Source organism: Sceloporus undulatus, unplaced genomic scaffold (assembly GCF_019175285.1).
Source record: "Sceloporus undulatus isolate JIND9_A2432 ecotype Alabama unplaced genomic scaffold, SceUnd_v1.1 scaffold_15, whole genome shotgun sequence".
NCBI classification, from domain to species: Eukaryota; Metazoa; Chordata; class Lepidosauria; order Squamata; family Phrynosomatidae; genus Sceloporus; species Sceloporus undulatus.
The window spans coordinates 3,905,194-3,928,197 of NW_024802937.1; the positions used below are offsets into that span (position 1 = coordinate 3,905,194).

General features: G+C 39.2%; 1 protein-coding gene across 2 annotated transcripts in view; it reads left to right on the top strand.

Annotated features, from left to right (window-relative positions):
• Window positions 1-23,004, top strand: part of LOC121917339 (GREB1-like protein) — a 135,118-nt gene that overhangs the window by 96,564 nt on the left and 15,550 nt on the right. For both annotated transcript variants that reach the window (XM_042443238.1, XM_042443239.1), the window contains 5 exons: window positions 3,394-3,496; window positions 4,650-4,805; window positions 8,386-8,525; window positions 9,600-9,761; window positions 21,241-21,445. In XM_042443238.1, coding sequence (XP_042299172.1) covers window positions 3,394-3,496; window positions 4,650-4,805; window positions 8,386-8,525; window positions 9,600-9,761; window positions 21,241-21,445 — 766 coding nt within the window. The remainder of the gene's footprint in view (window positions 1-3,393; window positions 3,497-4,649; window positions 4,806-8,385; window positions 8,526-9,599; window positions 9,762-21,240; window positions 21,446-23,004) is intronic.

Sequence of the window (23,004 nt, forward strand, 5' to 3'; positions counted from 1 at the left end):
CTATTCCTTTCCTTTGGTCTTAATGAACTGCCTGTTGGGTTTTAGGTTTTATCTGAAATTCATGTGTAGGTGGAAATAGCCTTGGTAATGAAGGTAGATATTAGTGCCAACATGAAAACATGCACACATCTAACTGTCAACAAATAGATGTGGAATGAATTTTATACTTTGCTGCTATGTAACCATGAAAGCTGAAAAAAGCCATTTACAGTCTTATGTTAATATCAAATATCATATACTCAGTTGTCCTGTGTGGTAGAAGTTAGGTATAATACTGTAGGCTTTCATTTCTTTTGAATATGTGCATTTTGGAGACTTGTGGTGTTTTCATAATGTTTGTATGCATGTTTATAAGTGTACAAGCGGAACCTGTCAGAAGCAAGTATACTGTTTAAAAATAGGGAGCAAGCTTTTTGAACTTCATCAGATCTTTCAAGAACCACAGTATCAGAACAGCCTCATTCCACCCCCAGGTTTCACCTCAATTGTTGCTAAATGCCATCAAACTCTATGTAAGCTTCTTGTTGCCTGTTCGAGGGCAGGGAAATGTCCAATTAACAATTTGTAAGCCACTCTGATAACCTTTTGGCTGAAAAGCAGGGTATAAGTAAATAAATATTATATTATTATTATCTCAAAAGAAAATTACATGGCTCACAAAACTACAAATCCCAGACTTGTGTCAAACGGCTTTATTTTTGCAATGCAGACAAGGCCAAAGTTCATGGTAACTCCTGGGAAAGTAATTATTGGTTCATTACTGCCCATATACAATTTCCCATAGTCTTTTCCTTAGTTCTTACTTAGGGAGAGAAACTTTCATTTTAGAATTCATGGTGGAGTGCGTCATAAAGTCTATATACTGGAAAGATACTGGTAATTTTTTTTCCAAACTGATTAAAAGCCCTTTGGGAGAGAAGACTAAAATCTGTTTGCATTGTTGAACAAAAGTAAAATTTTTGTGTTTGTGTTCATTTGTTTTGTGCTGGCAAATTATAGTATTGGATACTAAGCAGTGAAGGGATGAGAACTGGATGAACTGATACTATTTTAATGGATGTATGTTGTAATTTGTCCTGAAAATAAGAAGATAAATTGATTGATTAAAATCACCTAGGGGCTGAGCAGATGGGCTAGGATAGTACAGGAGCCCTGGTGGCGCAGTGGTTAAATGCCTGTACTGCAGCCACTCACTCAAAACCATAAGGTTGCGAGTTCAAGACCAGCAAAAGGGCTCAAGCTTGACTCAGCTTGCATCCTTCCAAGGTCGCTAAAATGAGTACCCAGACTATTGGGGGCAAATTAGCTTACAGTTGTAAACTGCTTAGACACTACTTAGGCGGTATGAAGCGGTATATAAATGAAGCTTGTTTTATTTATTCTGACTCCGGTACTCCCCATGTTGATCCTCAGGTCAGTACAGGGATGGGCAGGTGTTTACACGCCCATCACCATGTTGAGACCTACTACTTGTGCACACTTTGCTGTTCTGTCGCTCATACTTAGAAGCCCTCCGCTGCCACAGCTCATTTCTACATCAGACATGGTGACAGGGGGCTCCTGAGTATGAGTGATGGCACCACAAAGAACACAGGGGGCCATCTAAATAGCTGGGGGTTGCCATGAAGTTTCCAGAAAACTCCAAGTCAAACCCTGGAGTCAAATTACCCTGTTTACTCTGGGATCAGGCCATATCCACTGGATCCACATCCGGTCTGGCAGGATCAGCCCCAGGATTTTGATTTGCATTATTTAATGTGGATGGCGGGAGGCTAGGGGGAACATGGGTCTTTTGGCCTGTGCAGAAAACCCTCAATCTAAATTCCTGCTCCAATGAAATAAGACTCCAGACACAGAGTGGCCTAATAGTCTTCATATGCATAAATGGGACATTGCTAGGGGAGGCTCAGTTGGGCAAATGATGAGATGAATCAAAGGAAGGCATGTGTAAAGAATGCTCCTCATCCTACCAAAGAGAAGCAACAAAAGAATGGTGGTGCTGGTGTCTTAGGTGAGTTAATATCTTTATAAACAATATTGATGGAGGAAAGGAGGACATAGTTATCAGATTTGCAGATGACATCAAAAATACATTGGAAGATGGAATTGGGGTTATAGCAATAGCAAGTAGCAAGTACATTTCTATGCTGCTTATCAGTGCATTTATGCACTCCTTAAGTGGTTTACAATGTGTAAGCTAATTGCCCCCAACAAGCAGGGTACCCATTTTAGTGACCTTGGAAGGATGCCAGACTGAGTCAACCCTGGAGCCCCTGGCTGGGATTGAACTCAACATCTTGTGGCTTGTAAGTAGTGGCTGCAGTACCATCATTTAACCACTGTGCCACCAGGGCTCCCTAATTCAAAATGACTGTAACAGATTGGAGAACTGGGCCAGTATTAATAAAATGAATTTCACTGAGTATATACAGTGGGCCCGTGTCATACGCGGGTGTGCCTTATGTGGCTTCCAGCATACACTTGAAGCTGCACTAGAAGTTGAAGCACCGCGTTCCAGAAAAGGCTTGACTGGGGCTTGAGCATCCACATTTTTTCCCTTATGGGGTGAGTCCAGAACAGATCCCCTGCGTAAGGGAAGGGACGATTGTATATGCTGGTTCTACATTTAGGCAGGACAAATCAAATGCATAAATATAGAAGTATAGTGTCTACTTAAAGGGAAGTAATAGTTCTACTCGATTCTGCGTTGGTCAGACTTTAAAAGATTATTAGGATGATGAAATGTAACCAAAGGAAGGACACCAAAATAGTAAAAAGAGGCTTGTAAGTAGAAGGAACAGTAGAAGGAAGTGGTTATGTTTAGCCTAGAAGAGAAGATATCTGAAGGGCTGTCATGCAGATATCAAGCAAGCTCAATTTGTACTGTTCCAGAGGGTAGGACCTGAACCAGTGGAATTAAATTACAAGAAAAATGATTCTTACTAAACTTTAGGAAGGACTTCTTGACAGTAAGAGGCGTTCGAGAGTAGAATATGTTGTTTTGGAGTGTGGTGGACTCACCTTTACAACAGATTTTAAACAGATATAGGCCTGTTACAGACTGCCAAAATAAAGCTGCTTCGGGTCTCTTTGGAGGTATGCTATTTAAATGATGCATGGGGTTCTAAGAGTCCGGAGGTCGCGCCAAAGCCACACTCCATTCCTAAGCACTGGAGTGCAGCTTTGGTGCAGCTTAGGATGCATGCATCATTTAAATAGCATACCTCCAAAGAGACCCAAAGCAGCTTTATTTTGTCAGTCTGTAACAGGCCATAGAATTGCTAGCTGTGATTTCTTTAGCTCTAAACTTCTTCACGGTCTGAGAATTTACAGAGGGCTGCAATTTTTATTATACATTCTGAAAGTTTTTTTTTCTATTTGATTTTGGTTTAGGTTGGGAAAACTGGCTCTTATTTACAGTTCCTACGAATTCTTTTTCGCATGCTAATAAGATTGCTGGAGGTGGATGTGTATGATGAGGAAGACATTAATATCAGTAAGTACCAAAGGCCCATATTCATTCCAGAGGGGTAGTTCTTTCTCACAAGGATAAAGCTTCTGGAGTGCTCTTGGAAGAGGGAAGTCAATTTAATTTTCTAGTATAGATATGTTCATATGCATGGATGTTAAATCAAGTTTTCATTGACTAACATTCTTTTTTATCTCCATTTAACAACTCACTATAAAGTGAAGTGATTTTTGGAGATACTTGCTGAACTTTCTCAATGCCCATCTTTTGGTGGTTTGAAATTATTCAAAGATACCTTAAGAAATACAAAATACATAGTCCAGTATAACTACATAGAACTATAAAAAGCTGTCAAAATAAACAATAACAGCAACAACAAAAGAACATGATAAAAGGCCATTATTCCATTTATGAAATAGTATAATTCAGGATATAATGTGAAAATAAACATTGCCATGTGGACTTACATTAGAAAGAGTGACATACCATCCCCTCAACTAGCCAAAAAGCCTCAGAAACAGCTCTGCACAGTTCTTCTGAGCTTTGTGGTCAGCAGATGTGTCTGACTACATGTTCATAGCCAGACATGAAATGGTTATAAGGAGCACATAACCCTCACAGGACCCTAGTGAATCTTAGCACTGAGATATCATCATTTCATATCTGGCTATGAGGATCTAACCAGATGTTTTTGCAGTCCTGCCTACCAATAGCCCTCGTGCCCAAAAAATCATATCTAAACATGCAGGATGTCTTTAGCAAGAAGTCAGCATGTGAGTGTCCTTAGTGATTTACAAAAAGCTTTAATAGTCCATTTTCCAGTAGTGATCATTCAGATGTTGCTGTAAGCGTGAAACAAGATCATGAGGGTGACAGCTATCCTGATGTTAACTCAGCTTATTATCTTGAAATTCTCTCTTTAACCACTATGATTACTTCTAAATGGTAGACCACTATCTATGAATTGCCTTAATCTGTTTTTAAATCTAGGGGTCACGTATATGTATTCTGGTAATGGCTTACCTAAAATAATTATGCATGTAGAATTATTTTATTTTCTTTGTCCTGAGCCTGTAGTCATTATCTTTCAGGGTGTTTGTATAAATTACAGTATTGAAATAATATTTGTGGTGAGTATAAAGTTAAACACTGATGTTACTCTGTACGTTTTATTTTTGAGGTCATGTAGATGACAAAGAAGTTGCCCAGTCTAGCAATGATCAGTGGCCAGATGTTGAAATAATCAGTAAAATGACCTTTGACCTAAGTGTACATGACCCTAAATATATATTTATGAGTCCAGTGTATACAGAACAGCTGCAAAAAATAAAACAAGGTAAGTGAAAACTGATTTTGGTGTTCCTACTCTCTGGCCTTTCAGAACACCTAAGAAAGCAATAGAATGATCCAACTACTCTATATGTTTCAATAATTAGCAAGAGAAACAAAACAAATCTCAAGATGCCCAAAAGTTGTAATGGTCAATGGCCAAATGCAATAATTATTTCAACCTCTAAAAAGCAGGCCTTGATTTTGCCATTTTATATCAGAAACAATATCTTTCTTTGCCATTGTATTTAATAGGACCTGAGTGTCCACTGATTTTGGGAGGTTTTGGAACCAAACCCCAGCAGATACATTCTGAGGGGTGCATCTAGACCCACCTAATGAAGCCTTGGCAGCGGCTCATAAAGGAGCTACATTTCGTGGCTCCTTTTTTTCTGTGCATCATTGCTGGCGCCATGCGGTCACTACAGCAACAATGGTGGGCAGAAAGGGGTGGCGTCTCAGCACTCCTTTCTCCCCTTCTGTATCCCCCCCCTCCCCCGTAGTCAGATGCTTCTCCAATCCCTCCTCTCCAGCAACCTATGAATGGTTGTGGGGAAAGGCTATTGCAACAAAATTATGAAACCTGATAGTGCTTTGGTCATTGCAGAAGGAGGAAGAGAATACCAGTCTTTGCAACAACCAAAGAAAGACATATGCAAGCATCTTTAATAAGATGCTAACCATAGTTTCCCCAGCTATTTTTAATACCTTCAGAAACACTGCTTTTTAAGAAAACATGGGAGTTGTAGTCCAACCAAATAAAATTTCCTGTGCTCTGCTTTGAAAAGAACTGTCAACAGTTACTATTAGGGAGTGGATATCTATGTCTGTGTGAGTATTCAATAGTAGGTATTACAAGGTAGGGTTCTTACCCTGCAATTCTTGTTTCATGCCCTCAAAACTGGAGAAAAGGGGCCACATCCTGAGATCTGGGAATGTTACACAGTAACAAAAAAGGCACATTTTCCACCACTTTACTGCTTACAACACTAGTTTTGTTATTTACATCACGTCATGTCAAAATGTCAAAATTTACATCATATCATGTCAAAATACATGTCAAAATGTTTATGTGGGTAAAGCAACCCAGTTCCTTAAAAAACATATAGAGGGAACCTCTGTAATATCAAGAACAACAAAAGAGGTTCTCCATTGGTGAGCCACCTCTTGCAACAATATTTATCTTCAACAAACCTTATATTTTGGGCAATAAAGGCTAACATCCCTGCTGGAAATAGAGATGGAGTGGATTTAAAAAAATGGTCTCTCGAGGTTTAAATGAGGAAACTGCCTACTTCCACTCTTATAAATTTGGGGGAATTTTCAGAAACATCAATCAGATACATCCATGTGCCTTTGAATGTTGGCTATATTTTTTCTACTGTCAGATCATGATATAGAAACACTGCAGCCTTTGTATGTTCTCATTTTCTCAGTTAGTGGTTTGAAGCCTTTTAATTCAGAAATTTCTGACGTTTCAAGCTATAGGCTACGTTAGTTCCCCATAACTTAACCTTGGCGGGTCCCACCCACCTACTAAACTGAACCTTCTCCTGCACCCCCCATTTCCCCCTAAATGCCCTCTAGGGGAAATTATTATATTTCTTAACTGCCTCTCCCTACGGATCAAGGCTGGAATCAACAACAGTTAATGGACAAACAACATTAAGGGGCATTCTCACCATCTTTTGGGGCCATTTTAAACCAAGGAGAGGCCTTTTTTAATAATAGGAAGTGAATAAAAAAATCTCTCATATACATAAATTAGCCCACAGGACCCTAAAACATGTTAGAAATATCTCTACATGCCCTAGAGATCATTTGGGGGCAATAAATAAATAAATAAATATTGAAAAATTTTGCAAACATGACTCTTGTGTAGGGTTGCCATAATTGTCCACTATTACCAGGGATAAAATGTAGGACAAATTTGAGACCAAACTGTAGGACAACTGCAGGACAAAACTCAGCCCAAAATGTAGGACATTTAAGGTCCTCCATTTTTCTAGAGGCCCTCCAGACATGGTGAAAATGCCCTCCACACTCGCTAGAGCAGAAGATCCCAACCTTTTCTATGCCCTGGATCCTAGGAAATGTTTACTTAAGGTTCACACCCCCTACAAAACTAATACAACATGTGAAGATGAAGAAGTCTAATATCTAATTTTTAAACCACAGATTGAACTACATACTACTATGGGTGAACAAACAGAACTTTAAAAAATAAGCTTTTACCACAGGGGCTGGACAGATGGATGGCATCCAGCTGCCCCTTTAAAGGCTGGATCGGTGCCGTAGCAACCACATGCTGCAGCACCATTCCAGCCCCTAGAAAGCACAAAAAGGAGCCAGAAAAACTGGCTCCTTTTTGTGCCCTCTAAATAGCATCATAGCTGAGGCGGCACAGCTTTCTGACACCCTTTTGGTGCTGCATTGCCTAGATGCAGTGCCAGGGCCGTGCCATGAATCCACACGCCGTCTAGAAGGGTGCGCAGCATCATGACATGATGGGGAGGAGTAACAGCATCCAGCGTGCAGACACTGTGCCATGGCTCCGCCCACAGGCCGGCACAAAGTGCCAGTCTGTAGAGCCCCTCAGTGCATAAAATGCCAATCTAAACTGAGTAATTGGATTCTAATTTATACAAAAAAATTGTAAACTATTGTAAATTATACAGTTCTCTCCTTTTGATTAAATAGCAAGACTGCTATCTATGCAACATGATCACAAAATACCGCTTCTGAAGGCACACTGGGAGCTCAAGGACAAAAGCCTGTCTTTGTTGCACCCCCTGAAATCCCATCTTGCACCTTCTGGGGATGTGGGCATCCCAAGTTGGAACCCCTGCCCTAGAGGACATTTTGGAACAAAGAAAATGGCAAAAAGAGATTGTTATCACTTGAGGGGCCCTGAGGGCCATAAATATAGCCTTAGGCTATATTTAGTGGCACACAGACTGCCATTTTTCCACCCCTGCTGTAGGCAATGTACAAATACAATAATACTTTTCTGCAATGTGAGGTTATGCATTTATGTGTTGTCTTTGTGTGTGATTCTACATAGTCTCTGAAGAAGGCTTTAATATAGGAGTACGCAAAACATGGCCTGTGAAGTGCATGTGGCCTCTCAGAAATGTTTATGTTCCTCTCCCCCCCAAAAAATCTCATTTTTATACCCCTCAAATGACTCTTTTGGGGAGTGTGTGGAACATTTTGCTTTATTCCCCTTGCTGGGCCATTTTAGATGCAGGAGAGGAGCATCCCCCAAAGGCCACGAAAGTGCCCTCAGGCATCCTAGAGGGAATTTGGGGGGAATTGAATTATTTTACAAGTGATTGTGATTAGGGTATGACTTTTAGGTCTTCTAGGGGTTAATGCAGACCCCAGCCTCTGACACTTACTACCTCTGCCTTAAGAGCACCCTTAAGCTGAAACTTGTTCAATAAATAGGCTTTATTTTGAGTATCTTAAGATGTGTCACTTGTTTTTCTTGTGATTTCATTGGATGCTCCAGAGTGATTCCTGATTCAAGATTATTAGCATGACTTTACACATCTGTTGGCTGATTTCTTTTGTTGTCTTTGCAGAACCAAGCAAAGAAATCAAAGCTGAGGAACCCAGAAAACGGAATACTGTATCTATGATGTTGACAAAGTATGCAGCTTACAATACATTCCATCACTGTGAACAGTGCCATCAATACATGGATATAAATACTTCTGCTTTGGTATGAGCATTCGCCATGTTTTTGCCTAAGAAGTTTTACTGTTAGTATTTTTGCCCTGTTGATTGTAGGATTTATCATTCTGTCAGAGGAACCAAGGATCTCGCTAACAGAAACACAGTAACTTAATGCCCTCACCAGCCCCATTTCTCAGGACTCTTTTAAAGATGCTGTGACAATTTAGTGCTGTAAAGCCAATATGTAAGCTTGTACCGCAGAGCTGTCCTTAAAGGATGGAAGCTGCTGCGTTATATTTTGGATCCTATAATGTTTTTGTCTCTCATCACAGAATTGTTTGCCATCACAAGCACATACTCAAGAGGAAATTTCAGATATAGATTATTTCTATCACTTGTGCATTCACAACATTGTTCTCCCTCGCGTATACAGTAATACTAGGGTCATCGAATGAACCTGAGTTATGGGAGATACAGAAGAGGTTTTTTAAAAAGCATTTCACACTATACATAGTTAAGTTTTGGGAATAACTTCCCAATTAAGCCACCAAGTTGGACAGCTATGAAAGGGGAGTAAATAAATGCATGGGGGATGGCTATTAGCTGCTACTTGTCACAGGAATTTATTACTTCTAGTATTGGAGGCACTAAAACCCTCTGTAACAGTTACTGGAAAACAGGACCAGGATGTGCTGGTCCTGCTCTTCGGCATCTGGTTGACCATTGTGCAGACTAAAGGGTGGACTAGATAGGACTTTGGTTAGGTCCAGCATAAAATTTCTTCTGTTCTTAATTCAGAAAAATAAAATCCTTTTGAGTAAAACTGCTACTAGCATGTCACATATCCATTAATACAACAATATGAAAAATAGCAGCTGTAAAAGTTTTGTGAGACCTGATATAGCAAGTAATAAAAATACAGTAAATGTGAAAATAATGAATTTTGGGAGAAAATGTACCCAGTTCAGCTGTATTCTTCAACTAATACATTACCTTTTGTAAGATGATTCAACTATTTTGCCCATGCATTGATGATCTATCCCCACAACCCCAGACATGATTTGTGTTGGCATGCAGACTCCTTAGCAGATTATAATTTCTTTCTCTCCCTTGCATGTAGATGTCTGACTCCACGCTACATGCATTTACATTCTCATCCTCAATGTTAGGAGAAGAGATACAGCTTCATTTTATAATCCCCAAATCCAAAGAAAGCTATTTTGTCTTCAGCAAGCAGGGCAAGCATTTGGAAAGTATGCGTCTTCCTCTTGTCTCTGATAAGGTGGGTGAAATCTGTTTTAGTTGTATCAAACAAACCTTCTTGTGCCATACTTTTTCAGTGCATATTAACCTTGAAAAAAGTAAACAAATAGATAATACTTCAAAAAGGTTTATCTGGGAGACTTATATCAACAAGTAAGCCTTGAGTTATCATAGTCCATGGCTTTTATCAGAAAAGTGGTGACGCTGATTTCACTGCAAGGCTGAATTCCATGGGTTGGATAGCACAATTCGAGCAAGGTTGAATGGGACTTGTATCCATCCCCTGAAGAACCAGGTGTGTAGTTTTAGGTTATTTTAAAATTGGCATAATTTATAAAGAGGAAAGAGACATTTAGTTGCACACCTGTCTGAAGAACTCATGCCTTACCACAGTTATCCATGTAGTATTAGTTATAGCTAGCCTGAACTAATGTAATGCACTTTAAATGGGGCTATGCTTGACGATAGTTCAGAAACTTCAGCTGGTATAGAATGTAGATGCTCCAGTTGTTTGTGCAGGCCAGCCTGCTGAGACATATAACCAGTGTACACCTGGACCCAATTCAGATTGCTGGTAATTACTTCTAAAGCCATAAATAGAATGGGGCAAGTTATGTAAGAAACCTCATCCATACAAGCCTATCTTAATGCCTATACAAGGCATTAAGGCTCTGAGCCCCATTTTCTGTTTTACCAATTAGATTTGTTAGGCTGGTAGGCACAAAAGTGGTTCTACCACTACAGACAACTCTGCTGTGAGAAACCAATCTAACCCCTTTCCTGTTATGTTTTAAAACAGGTTTTTAAGATCTGGGTTTTTTATATCTACCTTTATTTATTATTTTTAAATTTTGTTCAGACTTTTAAAATTGATTTTTTTTTTATAAAACTTAACTGCTTTTATTGTCTGGGTTTTAGAATCTTTGAATTTCAATTTTGGATTGTTTTTAAAAGTTTAATTTCAAATATTTCATTTTTATTATGTTACTTTGCAAATCACCTCAAGAGTTCACTAGAGACTTTAAATTCAGTGTACACATTTTTAAAAATACAGTCGACCATTAATATGGATTAAGCATTCACAGATTTGATTATTTGCAGATTACTGTATTTGTTGTTGCCTCTACTATACCACATTTGATAGGGACTTCAATAATACCAGTGTCACTGGAAGTAAATCAAACTGGTTGGGTGGCTGGGCCTGGCCACACACAAGTTCTTTTGCTCTCTCATTCACATGCATGGGGAACAAAAGGGGATGGGATGAGATGAGGGAACACAGTGAAGGGTGCACATGCATTTTCTTGCTCACTTGCATGGATGGACAGGGAAGGGGATGAGACAGTGAGTGAGCAAGGGAGGAAGCACGCATGTGGCCAGCCCCATCCATTCACCTCTAACCCCCATGAAAGTTGAGGGCCAACTGTAAATCATAAATAGATAACTGAATCTCCACATAGTTGAAATCACAATCATTATACGCTAGAGGAGATGTTCATATGATTCTGTTTCTTCTCACTGTGATGATTTTTTTCAGGGAAGGGGCTTGTTATTCCTGCAATTTCTCTGCTTCAATATACAGTCAGCCCTCCTTATCCGTGGATTTCCTATCTACGGATTCAAGCATCCATGGCTTGAAATTACTTTAAATATATATAAATTCCAATAGGCAAACCTTGATTTTGCCATTTTATATAAAGACACCATTTTACTCTGCCATTGTATTTAAGGGGGATCGATCATCCACAGATTTTGGTATCCACTCCTGGAACCAAACTTCAGCAGATATCAAGGGCCCACTGTATATGTGCACACTCTTTTTTTCTTATTATCCTAATTCATATTCCTGCCACTGAAGTCACATTCCTAATTTTCCAAGTCATAATTTGGAAAACCAAATTCATGAGCTCACACACATTTCCAGTCACTCTGTTTGCATTCTGTTCTCCATTTTCTAGATTTAAAACCATCAGGAAATCTATGGTTAGGACTAAACAGGTTTAGTACCACACTATTCACACTTTACTTTGATTACGTACAGTTTTAATGTTTGCATGATTGCATATAATATACGATTATAGTTTGAAAACAATTCTTGTTAATGCTAATCATAGTTTGCCTAATTTGGTTATCGTGGCAAACTAGACAAGATACGGAAGAAGAAACTGATGCTGTAATTGTTCTTCTGTTCTTCAGAACAACAAAGTATAAATAAAAGCAGAGTTTGGGAAATTGTTTTTAAGAAGCCATCTAAAACTGAGCAATATGCTAAAGCCATCTGTAATTAAGCAATAGCAGGATAATGATCTGCAACTCAAATTTTGTGTGTGCAAATTCTCTAATAGGTTTAGCAGACTTATAGCTGAAGACATGCAGATAACAAAACATCTGACGTGTATAGGAGGAAGATGTTTGTACATCTGTCCTTAAAAACAAGGAGAAATAACTGTATTTTCACGTGGTTATGATATTTTTACAGTACCAAGAAATGTAAAATGTAGTATATCAATACTTCAGGACACAACAAGAATGGAAAGAGATTGAAAATGGGGAGGAGGGGTAGAAAATGTACCTAAAGTAGTGAATTCAGGGCAAGGATATTTTTTACTAGCAGCAAGCAATAACTTTCTATGCTTATAAGGACATGACATGTATGCTTCTCTTGTAAATAAAACTTAAACTATGGGATCTGATCTACACAAGAAACAGAGGTGTATGTAGAGGGCTTTCTACAATGGAATACCACTGTTGCTGTCACATCAGGCAATTTGGTTAGCTGGCATGTTTCTACATCTTAGTTGTAGCTATATGGTGGAATAGTCTCTATGTTAGACTAAAAATCTTAATATCTTGAACAGTGTGTAATTAGAGGGGTTGCTATGTTCGTCTGTTGCAGTAAAAATAACCAAAAATCCTAGGGCATCCTGAAGGGCAATACATTTATCACAACAGGAGTTTTGATGGACAAGTACATTTGTCTCTCCTTATCCACAGATTCCAGTAAACAAAATTCCAATAAGCAAACCTTTATTTTGCCATTTTATTTAAGGGACACCATTTTACTATGCCAATGTATTTAATGAAACTTGAGCATCCACAGATTTTGGTATCCATGGTGGGGTGCTGGAACCAAACCCTAGTGGATACCAATGGCCCACTGTATATGTTGTTAACTGCCCTCATGTCAACTCTGACTCATGGCAACCCTGTGGGTGAGACATTTCCAAGATCACCTGTCTTCCACTGCGCTGCTTAGTTCCTGAAAATTCATTTTTGTCATCTCCCTGATTGAATCCATCCATCTGGCATGCAGACTTCCTCTCTTTCTACTACTCTTTCCTTTTCTAGCATTCTAGTCTTTTCTTGTGGCCAAAGTATGACAGTCTCAATTTGATCATCTTGGCTTCCAAGGAGATTTCATGATTGATCTGTTCAAGGAGCTATTCATTTGTCTTTTTGGATACCCATGGTATCCTCAGCACTCTTTTCCAGCACCACATCTCACATGAGTTGATTTTCTTTCTGTCCACTTTCTTCACTGTCCAGCTTTCACATCCATATATGGTGATGGGGAATACAGTGGCTTGGACATTTCTAACTTTATTATTAATTTGTATATCTTTACATTTTAGGATCTTGTCTAGGGCTTTCATGGCTGCCCTTTTCATTCCTAGTATATACAGTAATCATTATTAGGGTTCTTGGTAGGGTTGTAGATTGTGAGATCAGAGACAAATTAAGTTCAAAAACTCCTGAAAGTGACAATCAATTATGTTATTAACACTTGTGCTTCATAAAACTGTTACAGATAGCACACAAAGGGATCTTGTAGAACCTTTGAGACTAGAAGAAGAAAGAAGTTGGTAGCATGAGCTTTCGTAGACTTGAGCTATTTCCTCAGATCCATGTTTGGAGTGAGGATTTTCCACTGTACTTACTCTGACATTGTGCTTGAATTTAGAATAAAATAGAAGTGGGAATGAAACGACATTTGTCTCCTAACTGTACATAATACCCCCACCCCCACACCAAAAGCTTGGAGAAATGGGCAGATTTTACCCAGTCTTAACAGCTTTGTATTCCAGGTAGGAGACCCATACACGTTTCCTGGGTTTCCTGGAAAACAGAACACAGTTTCCTCGACACTTATGGGAAAATGAGTTGACAGGTGAGAACAGAGAAGAATTCTGTTTTGGCAGAGATGTCTGTCGTTTTTGCTTTCATGTACTGAGGTACTCATGACCCCTACAGGATAGATTCATGTGTTACATCAGAGGCAAAACTGGAGCTGATTCATGTTCATAACACAGAATTTTGATGGCCACCTATCTCCAGCTTTCCTTTCCTATCTGCTAAATAAGTCAGCTAAATACTGCATACCTCATCTTCTGAGATGCTGTAACTATACTATTGTACCTAGGAATGGAACAGCACTTGGAACAGTAACGGGGATATGATCTTGTCTCCTGTCCCACTTTCTACCCAAAGACCATTCAGAACTAATGCCAAGAAACAACATCCCTCCAACATGGCACTGAGGCACTCAAAGAACAGGAAAGGTGTAAAGAACATGAATGAACCTCTGACCTATTAATTCATCTGCAATTAGGTCCAACAACTTTGAGCAGAACTACTAACAGCCAGGGCTGCTGCACTTTTAGCCATAGATCTAACATGTCTGTAGAACCAAATAATATAGAAACCATGGTGAGAAAATTCCCATAACTCTTCTTCTTCTTCTTCTTCTTCTTCTTCTTATTATTATTATTATTATTATTATTAACCTTTATTTATAAAGCGCTGTAAATTTACACAGCGCTGTACATACAATCTTTTTAATTGGACGGTTCCCTGCCCTCAGGCTTACAATCTAAAAAGACACGACACAGAAGGAGAAGGGAGTGGTGGTGGGGAAGGGGCCTGTCTAGTAAGATAATACATATAAAATACATAGCAATACGGGAAATGACTCAATAAAACAGACAACAAAAGAATATCAAATAGCAAGTGACAATTATGCAATGCCTGGGAATGCTTCTCTGAACAAGATGGTCTTCAGCTCCGTTTTGAAGCTGGTTAAGGAAGTGATGGCTCTTTCTCGTGGGGGAAGAAGGTTCCAGGAGTGAGGGGCAGCAAGTGAAAAGGGGCGAATCCGAGATGGGGCAGAGGAAATCCTGGGCTGGGACAGCAGACCTTGACTAACAGAACGGAGGGCCCTAGTGGGAAGGTGAGGGGAAATAAGGTCTGATAAGTAGGGAGGGGCCAGCCCATGGAGGGCTTTAAACGTGGACAGCAGGAGCTTATACTGAATGCGGAAAGGGAGAGGGAGCCAGTGAAGGGATGCCAACACAGGAGAGATGTGGTCAGAGCAGTGGGCGGATGGGATAATGCGTGCAGCTGAATGCTGGACAGAAATTAAAGGACGGAGGGGAGAGAGAGGAAGCCCAGCCAGGAGGATGTTGCAGTAATCGAGTCGTGAGACCACTAGGGCATGAACCAGGATCTTGGCAGTAGAGGCGGAGAGATATGGTCGGATTTTGGCAATATTGTACAAAAAGAATCTACAAGCCTTGGCTGTGGTCTGGATCTGAGGGATACACGACAGAGAAGAATCAAAGATAAAACCAAGACTGCGGGCTTGCTGGACTGGTTGAATAGAAATGTTGTCCACAGAGACAGAAAAGGAGTGTTGAAGGGTGGGCTTAGGAGGAAAGACAAGAAGCTCCATCTTGGACATGTTGAGCTTCAAACGCCGATGGCGCATCCACTGTGAGACAGCTGTGAGACATGATGAAACTTGCTGTTCAGGCCTTGGAGAAAGGTCGGGGGTGGAAAGATACGACTGGGTGTCATCGGCATACAGATGGTAGGAAAAACCAAAAGAGCTAATGAGTTTACCTAAGGACAGTGTGTAGAGAGAAAACAGAAGGGGACCCAGAACAGAGCCCTGGGGAAGCTCAAGATTATACAATAGAGGAGCTGTATGAGTCATTTCCAAATTTTAAGACAAGAGCAAAAACAGAAATCACAGGTTAAACCTGAAAACAAGGAAACAAGTAAAACGATTGCCCTCTTGGTAAATTGGTTTGCTTAATGATCCCTGTCCCTGCACCGCACTCTTCAAATTATTGAGTGGACTCATTGTCTCTTGGAACCCAGATCACAGAATCTGAACAACACCATGGATGTGGTTGTAATATAAGGAAAATACAGACAGAGTGCCTTGAACAAAATGAAAGGAACCGCTAGAGAATTTTATTGAACTGGACAAAATAACAAGATTCACAAAGCAACATCCACTTCCATCCGGCTTCAGAGGGAGAGAGGCAGGCCAGCTCCATCAGGCCTAGTCCAAAGTAAGACGAAGAGCTCTCCCTCCAGCCCATATGCCATGGCCATGGCCCCAGAGGGAAAGCTGAATCAATGAACCTGATCCCTTTCCCACCAGCATTCCCTTATCCTTTTGTGTCATGTCTTTTTAGATTGTAAGCCTGAGGGCAGGGAACTGTCCAATTTAAAAAAAAAATTTTTTTTTAAAAGCAAGCCACTCTTGAGAGCTTTTGTGACTGAAGAGCAGGGTATAACTACTCTAAATAAATAAATAAACAAATACTTAAATTACTATCTCCCACAGAGGATTGGCACTCTTCAAATTAAATTTTATGTTCTTCCAATTAAAGAAACTACTTCAATTAATCAGGGATGACACTTGGTTTTATTACTAGGCGTGGGATGAAGTATGTAATTAAGTATGTAATTAAGCAGCCACATTTCCTGCCTTCAAGTGACTGAACTGCAAATAAAATGTTTAATACCTTTCTGGATACAGCTTTTCAAGATGGTAATCCTAAACCAATCCCTTAGCCCTTTACCATGTCTCATTTGCCCATTTCTCACTGATTTCCCATTTTTTTTCTCCTCTGAAAAGGTTACTAAAGGAGCTACCACATTAAGCTAAACATGAGTCAATAGTGCGATGTGGCAGGGAAGAAAGGCCAGTGCAGTTTTAGATACTATAAATAAAAGTAAAATGTCCAGATTAAGGGGAACAGTATTACCATTCTATTTCTTTTTATCAGACCTCATCTGGAGTGCTTTGTCCAGTTCTTGGCACCATAGTTTAACAATAATATGGACAAGCTAGAATGTATCCACAGGAAGGTGACCAAGATGGGCAAAGGTCTGGAATCAAACCTTGTGAGGAGTGATTGAGGGAGATAGATATAAATAGTCTAGAGAAGAGAAGATTGAAAGCAGATATTATAGCTATTTTTAAATATATGAAAGGCTGCCATATGTAAGATGGAAACATTTCTTTTCTGTTAGTCCAGAGAATAGGACTTGAATTTAATTACAAGAAAGGAAATTCCATCTAAACCTTAGGACAAACTTCCAGACAATAAAAAAATTAGTTAGATTGTATAAGAAGTTAGTAGGTTTCCTTCATTGGAAGTTTTTCAATAGAAGCTGAAAACCTAACAGTCAGGAATGCTTTAGCTGTAGATTCCCACACTGACAAAGGAATGGATACATTGACTTGATGTTTCTCTTCTAACTGTACAGATCTGTGGCAAATCCATTAAGTACAAAGAATGGAAAGGGAAGGACACATTTCACATGCAGGATCTGTTCCATAGAAGGGTGCTGATCATGCATGAAATAATGGCCATGAAACTGAAGGGTTGGGCATAGATGGATGGCAGAGATAAACTGTAGATAAGAACATTTTCCAATTCGCTGCTGTATACATGGGGTTCTTGATCTGTAATCACATAGCAAGAACTCTGTACCAGTATACCTCAGTTATGTATTCCTGGGCTTTATTTCTTTAACAGGATTTTTTTATAATAGAGGTAGAAATAAAACAATTGTTGTTAACTGCTGTCAGGTCAACTTTAACTAATGATACCCCCATGATTGAGAGACTTCTAAACAGCTCTGATCAGGTCTTGCAGTGGCTTCCTTGATTGAGTCTGTCCCTCTGGAATGTAGTCTTCCTCTTTTCCTGTGTGTATGTTAACTGTCTTCAAGTCAGTCTTAGTTTATGGCATTCCTATGAGTGGTACACCCCAAAATGCCCTCTCCTCAACAGTCCTGTTTAGGTCTTGCAGACTCAAGGCCATGAATTCCTTTATTGAGTCTATCTACCTGTAAGATAGTCTTCCCCCTTTCCTATTGCCTTCTATTTTACCTACCATTATTGTCCTTTCTAGTGAGTCATGCCGTCTCATGATGTGTTCAAAAGTCTGACAGCCTCAGTCTAGTCATCCTGGCCTTCAGGGGAAGTTCAGGCTTGATTTGTGTTAGGACCCATTTATTTATTCTTTTGGCAGTTCATGGTATCCATAAAAAGCTTCTCCAGTGCCACAACTCAAATGAGTTGATCTTCCTCATATCAGCTTTCTTTACCTCCCAGCTCTCACATTCATACATAGTGATGTGAAGTACAATAACATGGACAGTCCTAACATTAGTGTTCAGTGAGATGTCTTTGCATATGAAGATCTTGTCTAGTTCTTTCATAGCTGTTCTCCCAAGTCCTAGTCTTCTGATTTCCTGACTGCAATCTCCATTCTGATTAATGACTAACCCAAGATATTGAAAATTTGTAAATATTTCAATGTATTTTCCTACACCACAAAAAGGAGCAGTTTGGCATATTCCAACAAACCTTTTATTCAAAAGTTTTAATATGCACATGTGATATGAAACAACCAGGTCAACCTAGCCTTGCATAAGCAAACAAAAGCATTTTCAGTCTTCTAGAGAGCATTTGAAAGGTTCTTCCAACATGCATCCTGGGAAGATTTATTTTCTTTCAACATCCTCCACTTTTCTTATGATTTCCATTTTGGTGGCAAAACATATAGAACTATGCTTTCGGACATGCCAAGGTACTCTGCTTTCTATTTTTCTTTCTGTTTTGCTCTTCACACATGCTCAGTTAGTCATTCTAGTGGCACCAGTTTATCTTGTCTGCTGTATGTACAGTAAGTACACAAAGCTACAATAGGATCACTTAGAGGAGAATCCCATTCTTTCCTAGCTTTATTGCATTGTTTACTGTGGATATACTACTGCAACCTAACACTGAAAGTCTGTCTTTCCCCAGCCCTTGCTCATAATCCTCCTAATGTCAAATGCTGTAAAAACCTGTACAGAAGACAAGAAAAGTGGGACTGGGCTGGGCTGAGATCCTGTAAAAAATAAGTTTCTTTGTCAGAGGCTTTGTTACCTGAGGTATGCCTGTATTAAGCTCTTTGACAGCACTTGGTGTCTCAAAATTGATGTCTAGTGACTTGAGAAGTTATAAGAGACAATCATGGTCATGGCAGCTTTCCTGATTCCTAATGGAAAACTATTTGGGCATCTGCATCTTTTAAATGCATCTTGGAACAAATCCATGAGAATGCAGTCAGTCATTTATTGTATTCGACCAAAATCCAATATATATCCAGTAAAATAATACCTATATGTACCTACATACAAAAGGTCAAATGAGTATGTTCCTTGCACAGTCTATAGCAATAGTTTTCAGATAAGTAACATACTTTTGCAGCCTTAGTAAATAAGGTTGTGACTTGGGGGTCATGGTCTGAATAGTAACCAGCATGTTTTTACATACGAGTTCTCACCCTGTGATGAACCCAAATGTGTCCTAGGAATCTCTTCCTCAAGTTTTGATAGAACTGGCAATAAAGTGTGAAATATCCTCCCACATCACAAATGCAGAGCATGACATTTCTTGGGATGTTTCTATATCTGCCATCCCAAAATAACATTGATATAGTTGAAAACAAAATCCTGTAAATGCAGTTCTTAGAGGGGTAAAGGTAAGCATTTGTAAGTACTGAACTTACAACAAATGATACCAATGGGGAAGGTTCGGAGATTTTAATAAAACTAAATCCTGGTTGTTTTTTATGGGTTTTTTGGGCTACGAGGCCATGTTCTAGCCTTTGACTTCACATAAATTCTGATTATTCTCCAGGTTGTAAATCCACATCTCTCAGCTTGTTTTTAACTCTAGATACAATAAAAAGTATCTGTTGAAAGGATTTTAGGGAGTTTTAAGATAACTTAATCATACGAATGCATTTAAAAATCTACACTTCTGGCATCTCTACACAGCTAAAATCTTATGGATGACCAAGACATACTTCCCTTAATGATGTTGAGGGTGCTGGCAACATGGCGTTCCACAATTCACTAGTTTTGTGTGCCTTCGAGACATTTCTGACTTATGGAGAATGTATCATGAGGTTTTTTTGGCAAAGTTTGTTCAGAGGAGCTTTACCTTTGTCTGAGACTGAGAGCATGTGATTTGCCCAAGGTCACCCAGCAGGTTTCCATGGTTGAGTGGGGATTTGAACCCTGCTCTCCTATAGGAGACCAAAAGACTTTGCTCCCACTGACCTCACAACATCCTATCTGGATGATGCAGGCAATTAGCCCCAGGCTGGGATCTGGGAGACCACACATGGATCTAGTCTGATCATGGCCCAGAGGGGCTTTAACATGGTCTAAAAAGTCTGGCTGTTTGCTGCACTGTTTCTAGGAAATTCTGTAGTGATGGGCAGTGGACCAGACAGCCGTGCCCCTGTTCATGCCTCACTGTCACATCTGTTGAAAACACCCTTGTCGAGACTTTTGGCAACAGATTGGGGGGGGGGTGTCATGTGGGTATAACCAGGGGCTCCATTTCTACCCTGACAGGCTGCAACAGGATTTGTCTCAGCAGATGCAATGGTGAGGCAAGTACTGGGTGCACTGTGGTAGTGGGTCCATGGTGCAGCAGCAAGTGGGTGCATAAACACCCACCAATAGCCTGGGGACTAACCCAGGGCAGGATAGCACAGGTTTGGACTGTCCTATCCTAGACGTCTGTTTAGGGCCCTTGTGTCCTAGTCCAGCGCTCAGACCACTACACCATAGTGGCTTAATTTACTAGACTGTCCCTATATTTCAAATTTCTGGAAGAAAGGTACCAATATTCTCACCTCAGTGACAGTCCAACTAATTAGTAATTGTGTGTTATTATATTATCAGTATTTACAGAAGACAGTGAAAGCTTACTCTGTAAAAACTTGACATCCATAGTGTTTGCAGTAGCCTGCTTTGGAACCCCAACAGTTATGAGCTGCATCTGCACTGCAGAAATAATGCAATTTGACACTGGTTTGTTTCTGCATTGCAGTTGCAGTCCTGGTTGTGGAAGAACAGGACTTTAAACCTGACAGAGTTCTAGCCTTTGGAGTTATAAAGAAAGGAATATCCATCTCATAAATTTGCCCAAACTCAAAATAATTTGAATAATCCACTGGGTACCGTAAATCTTGTATTTATGGTAAAATGCAGAGTATCGTGTGCAGCACTGTATATTATGTAATACTTTGTTTTTGCAGTTCTTGTACTGTTTTTATTACATGCACTAGTTATAAAATATTAAACACACACATGCACATAAGAAATATTCATTTGGCTTGTCCTTCCAACAGAATGTGAATGCAGTAAAGAGTCCTATTTTCACTCCTTCAAGTGGGCGCCATGAGCATGGCCTCTTGAATCTTTATCATGCTATGGAAGGCATCAACCACCTCCATCTTCTTGTGGTCAAAGAATATGAAATGCCACTTTACCGCAAGTACTGGCCCAACCATATCATGCTGGTTTTGCCAGGCATGTTCAACAATGCTGGAGTTGGTGAGTAATTCAAGATGAGTGACCAGAATGCCAGAATTTTACTTTTATTTCCAAAGCCATGAAGGAGAGAAGAAAAATAAGCATTTCAATAAACTCATCTCTCACTTATTTGGCCATAAAACAGACTGAGCCTAAACATATCAGTTGTTGATGTAAAATATTGTTAAATAGAAGAGGGAGATTAATTTTAAAATTAATTTTAATACATACAATCTACTTCACAATCCACATGAAAACATTCAAAGAAAAAGGAAAAAATGGAAAATAAGGTAAAAATAAGATATACACATATACAAATGCACATACAATATGACCCCCATAACCACACACTCAGTATTAATTGTTTCACACCCATGTCTGAAAAAATACATTTTCTCTAGGCATTTCTAGATCCTCCAGTGTCATTCTATGGTCAACTTCCAAGCCAAGCATACCATAGAATCATGCTGGAAGACCTAGAAATGCTTAGAGAAGTGTTCTCTCCAAGCATTTCTTGGTCCTATTGTGTGATTCTATGGTATGCTTGGGTCAGAGGTCATTCACCTCACTGAAAATAATATGGTTCTTTATTATCCAAACTTCCAGGTATCCATGGGTGAATGTGTATGTGGAAATGTAAGCCCTGTGGATATGGGAGTCGTACTATATATGTATATGTGTGCATACAAAACTAAAATTAAAGCTAAATTAGGATTAAAACACAGTTTATGTGTCTTCAAGTTGCCTGTTGACTTATGTGACCTCATTAATTTTGTAGGGTTTTCTTAGACAAGAAATACTCAGAGGTGGTTTTACCAATTCCTCGTTCTTAAATATAGTCTACAGCACCTGTTTTTTGTTGCCAGTCTTCCATCTAAGTGCTGACACTATTTAGCTTCAAAGAACAGACAGGATCTGGTGCTTTTCGGGTGTTTAGGCAGAGAGAAAGAGAAATGTTAATTGTTATTACTTTGTGTTAACTCAAAACTAACCTAGGACAATAAAAAAAATAATAATACCCTAAACACTAACTAAATAAAACTAGAACATAAAAGGGCTCTGATCCCCCATTCCAAATTGTAATGAAAGATTGAAAGGAAATTTTTATTGTACTACCATTAGATGTTCAGCTAAATAAACTTACTAAGGTCACTAATAACCACAACCACAAATTATTTACATCTTATTGCTCAAAAAGTCCAGAAATGGTTTCCAATTTATCACAAAATTGTCAATTGGTTTATCTTTTAAAACCTATGTTAATTTGGCAATCTGAGCTAATGCCACAACCTTAACAATCCATTATTATTATTATTATTATTATTATTATTATTATTATTATTATTAAAATATTTATTTATATCCTGCCTCTTCCATTTTGGGGATCAAGGCAGGTAACAGCAAAGTTTATACAATATACAACAATAAAAACAACAAGCCCCACAAGACCTCGGCCCAACCCTCCCTCCCAAGTATAAAATTAAACAATAAAACATGATTGAAAAATACATAACAATACATCAAAATTAATAAACAAACCACGAATAAGTAAAATAAGAAAAGGAGGGGGATTCAATTGG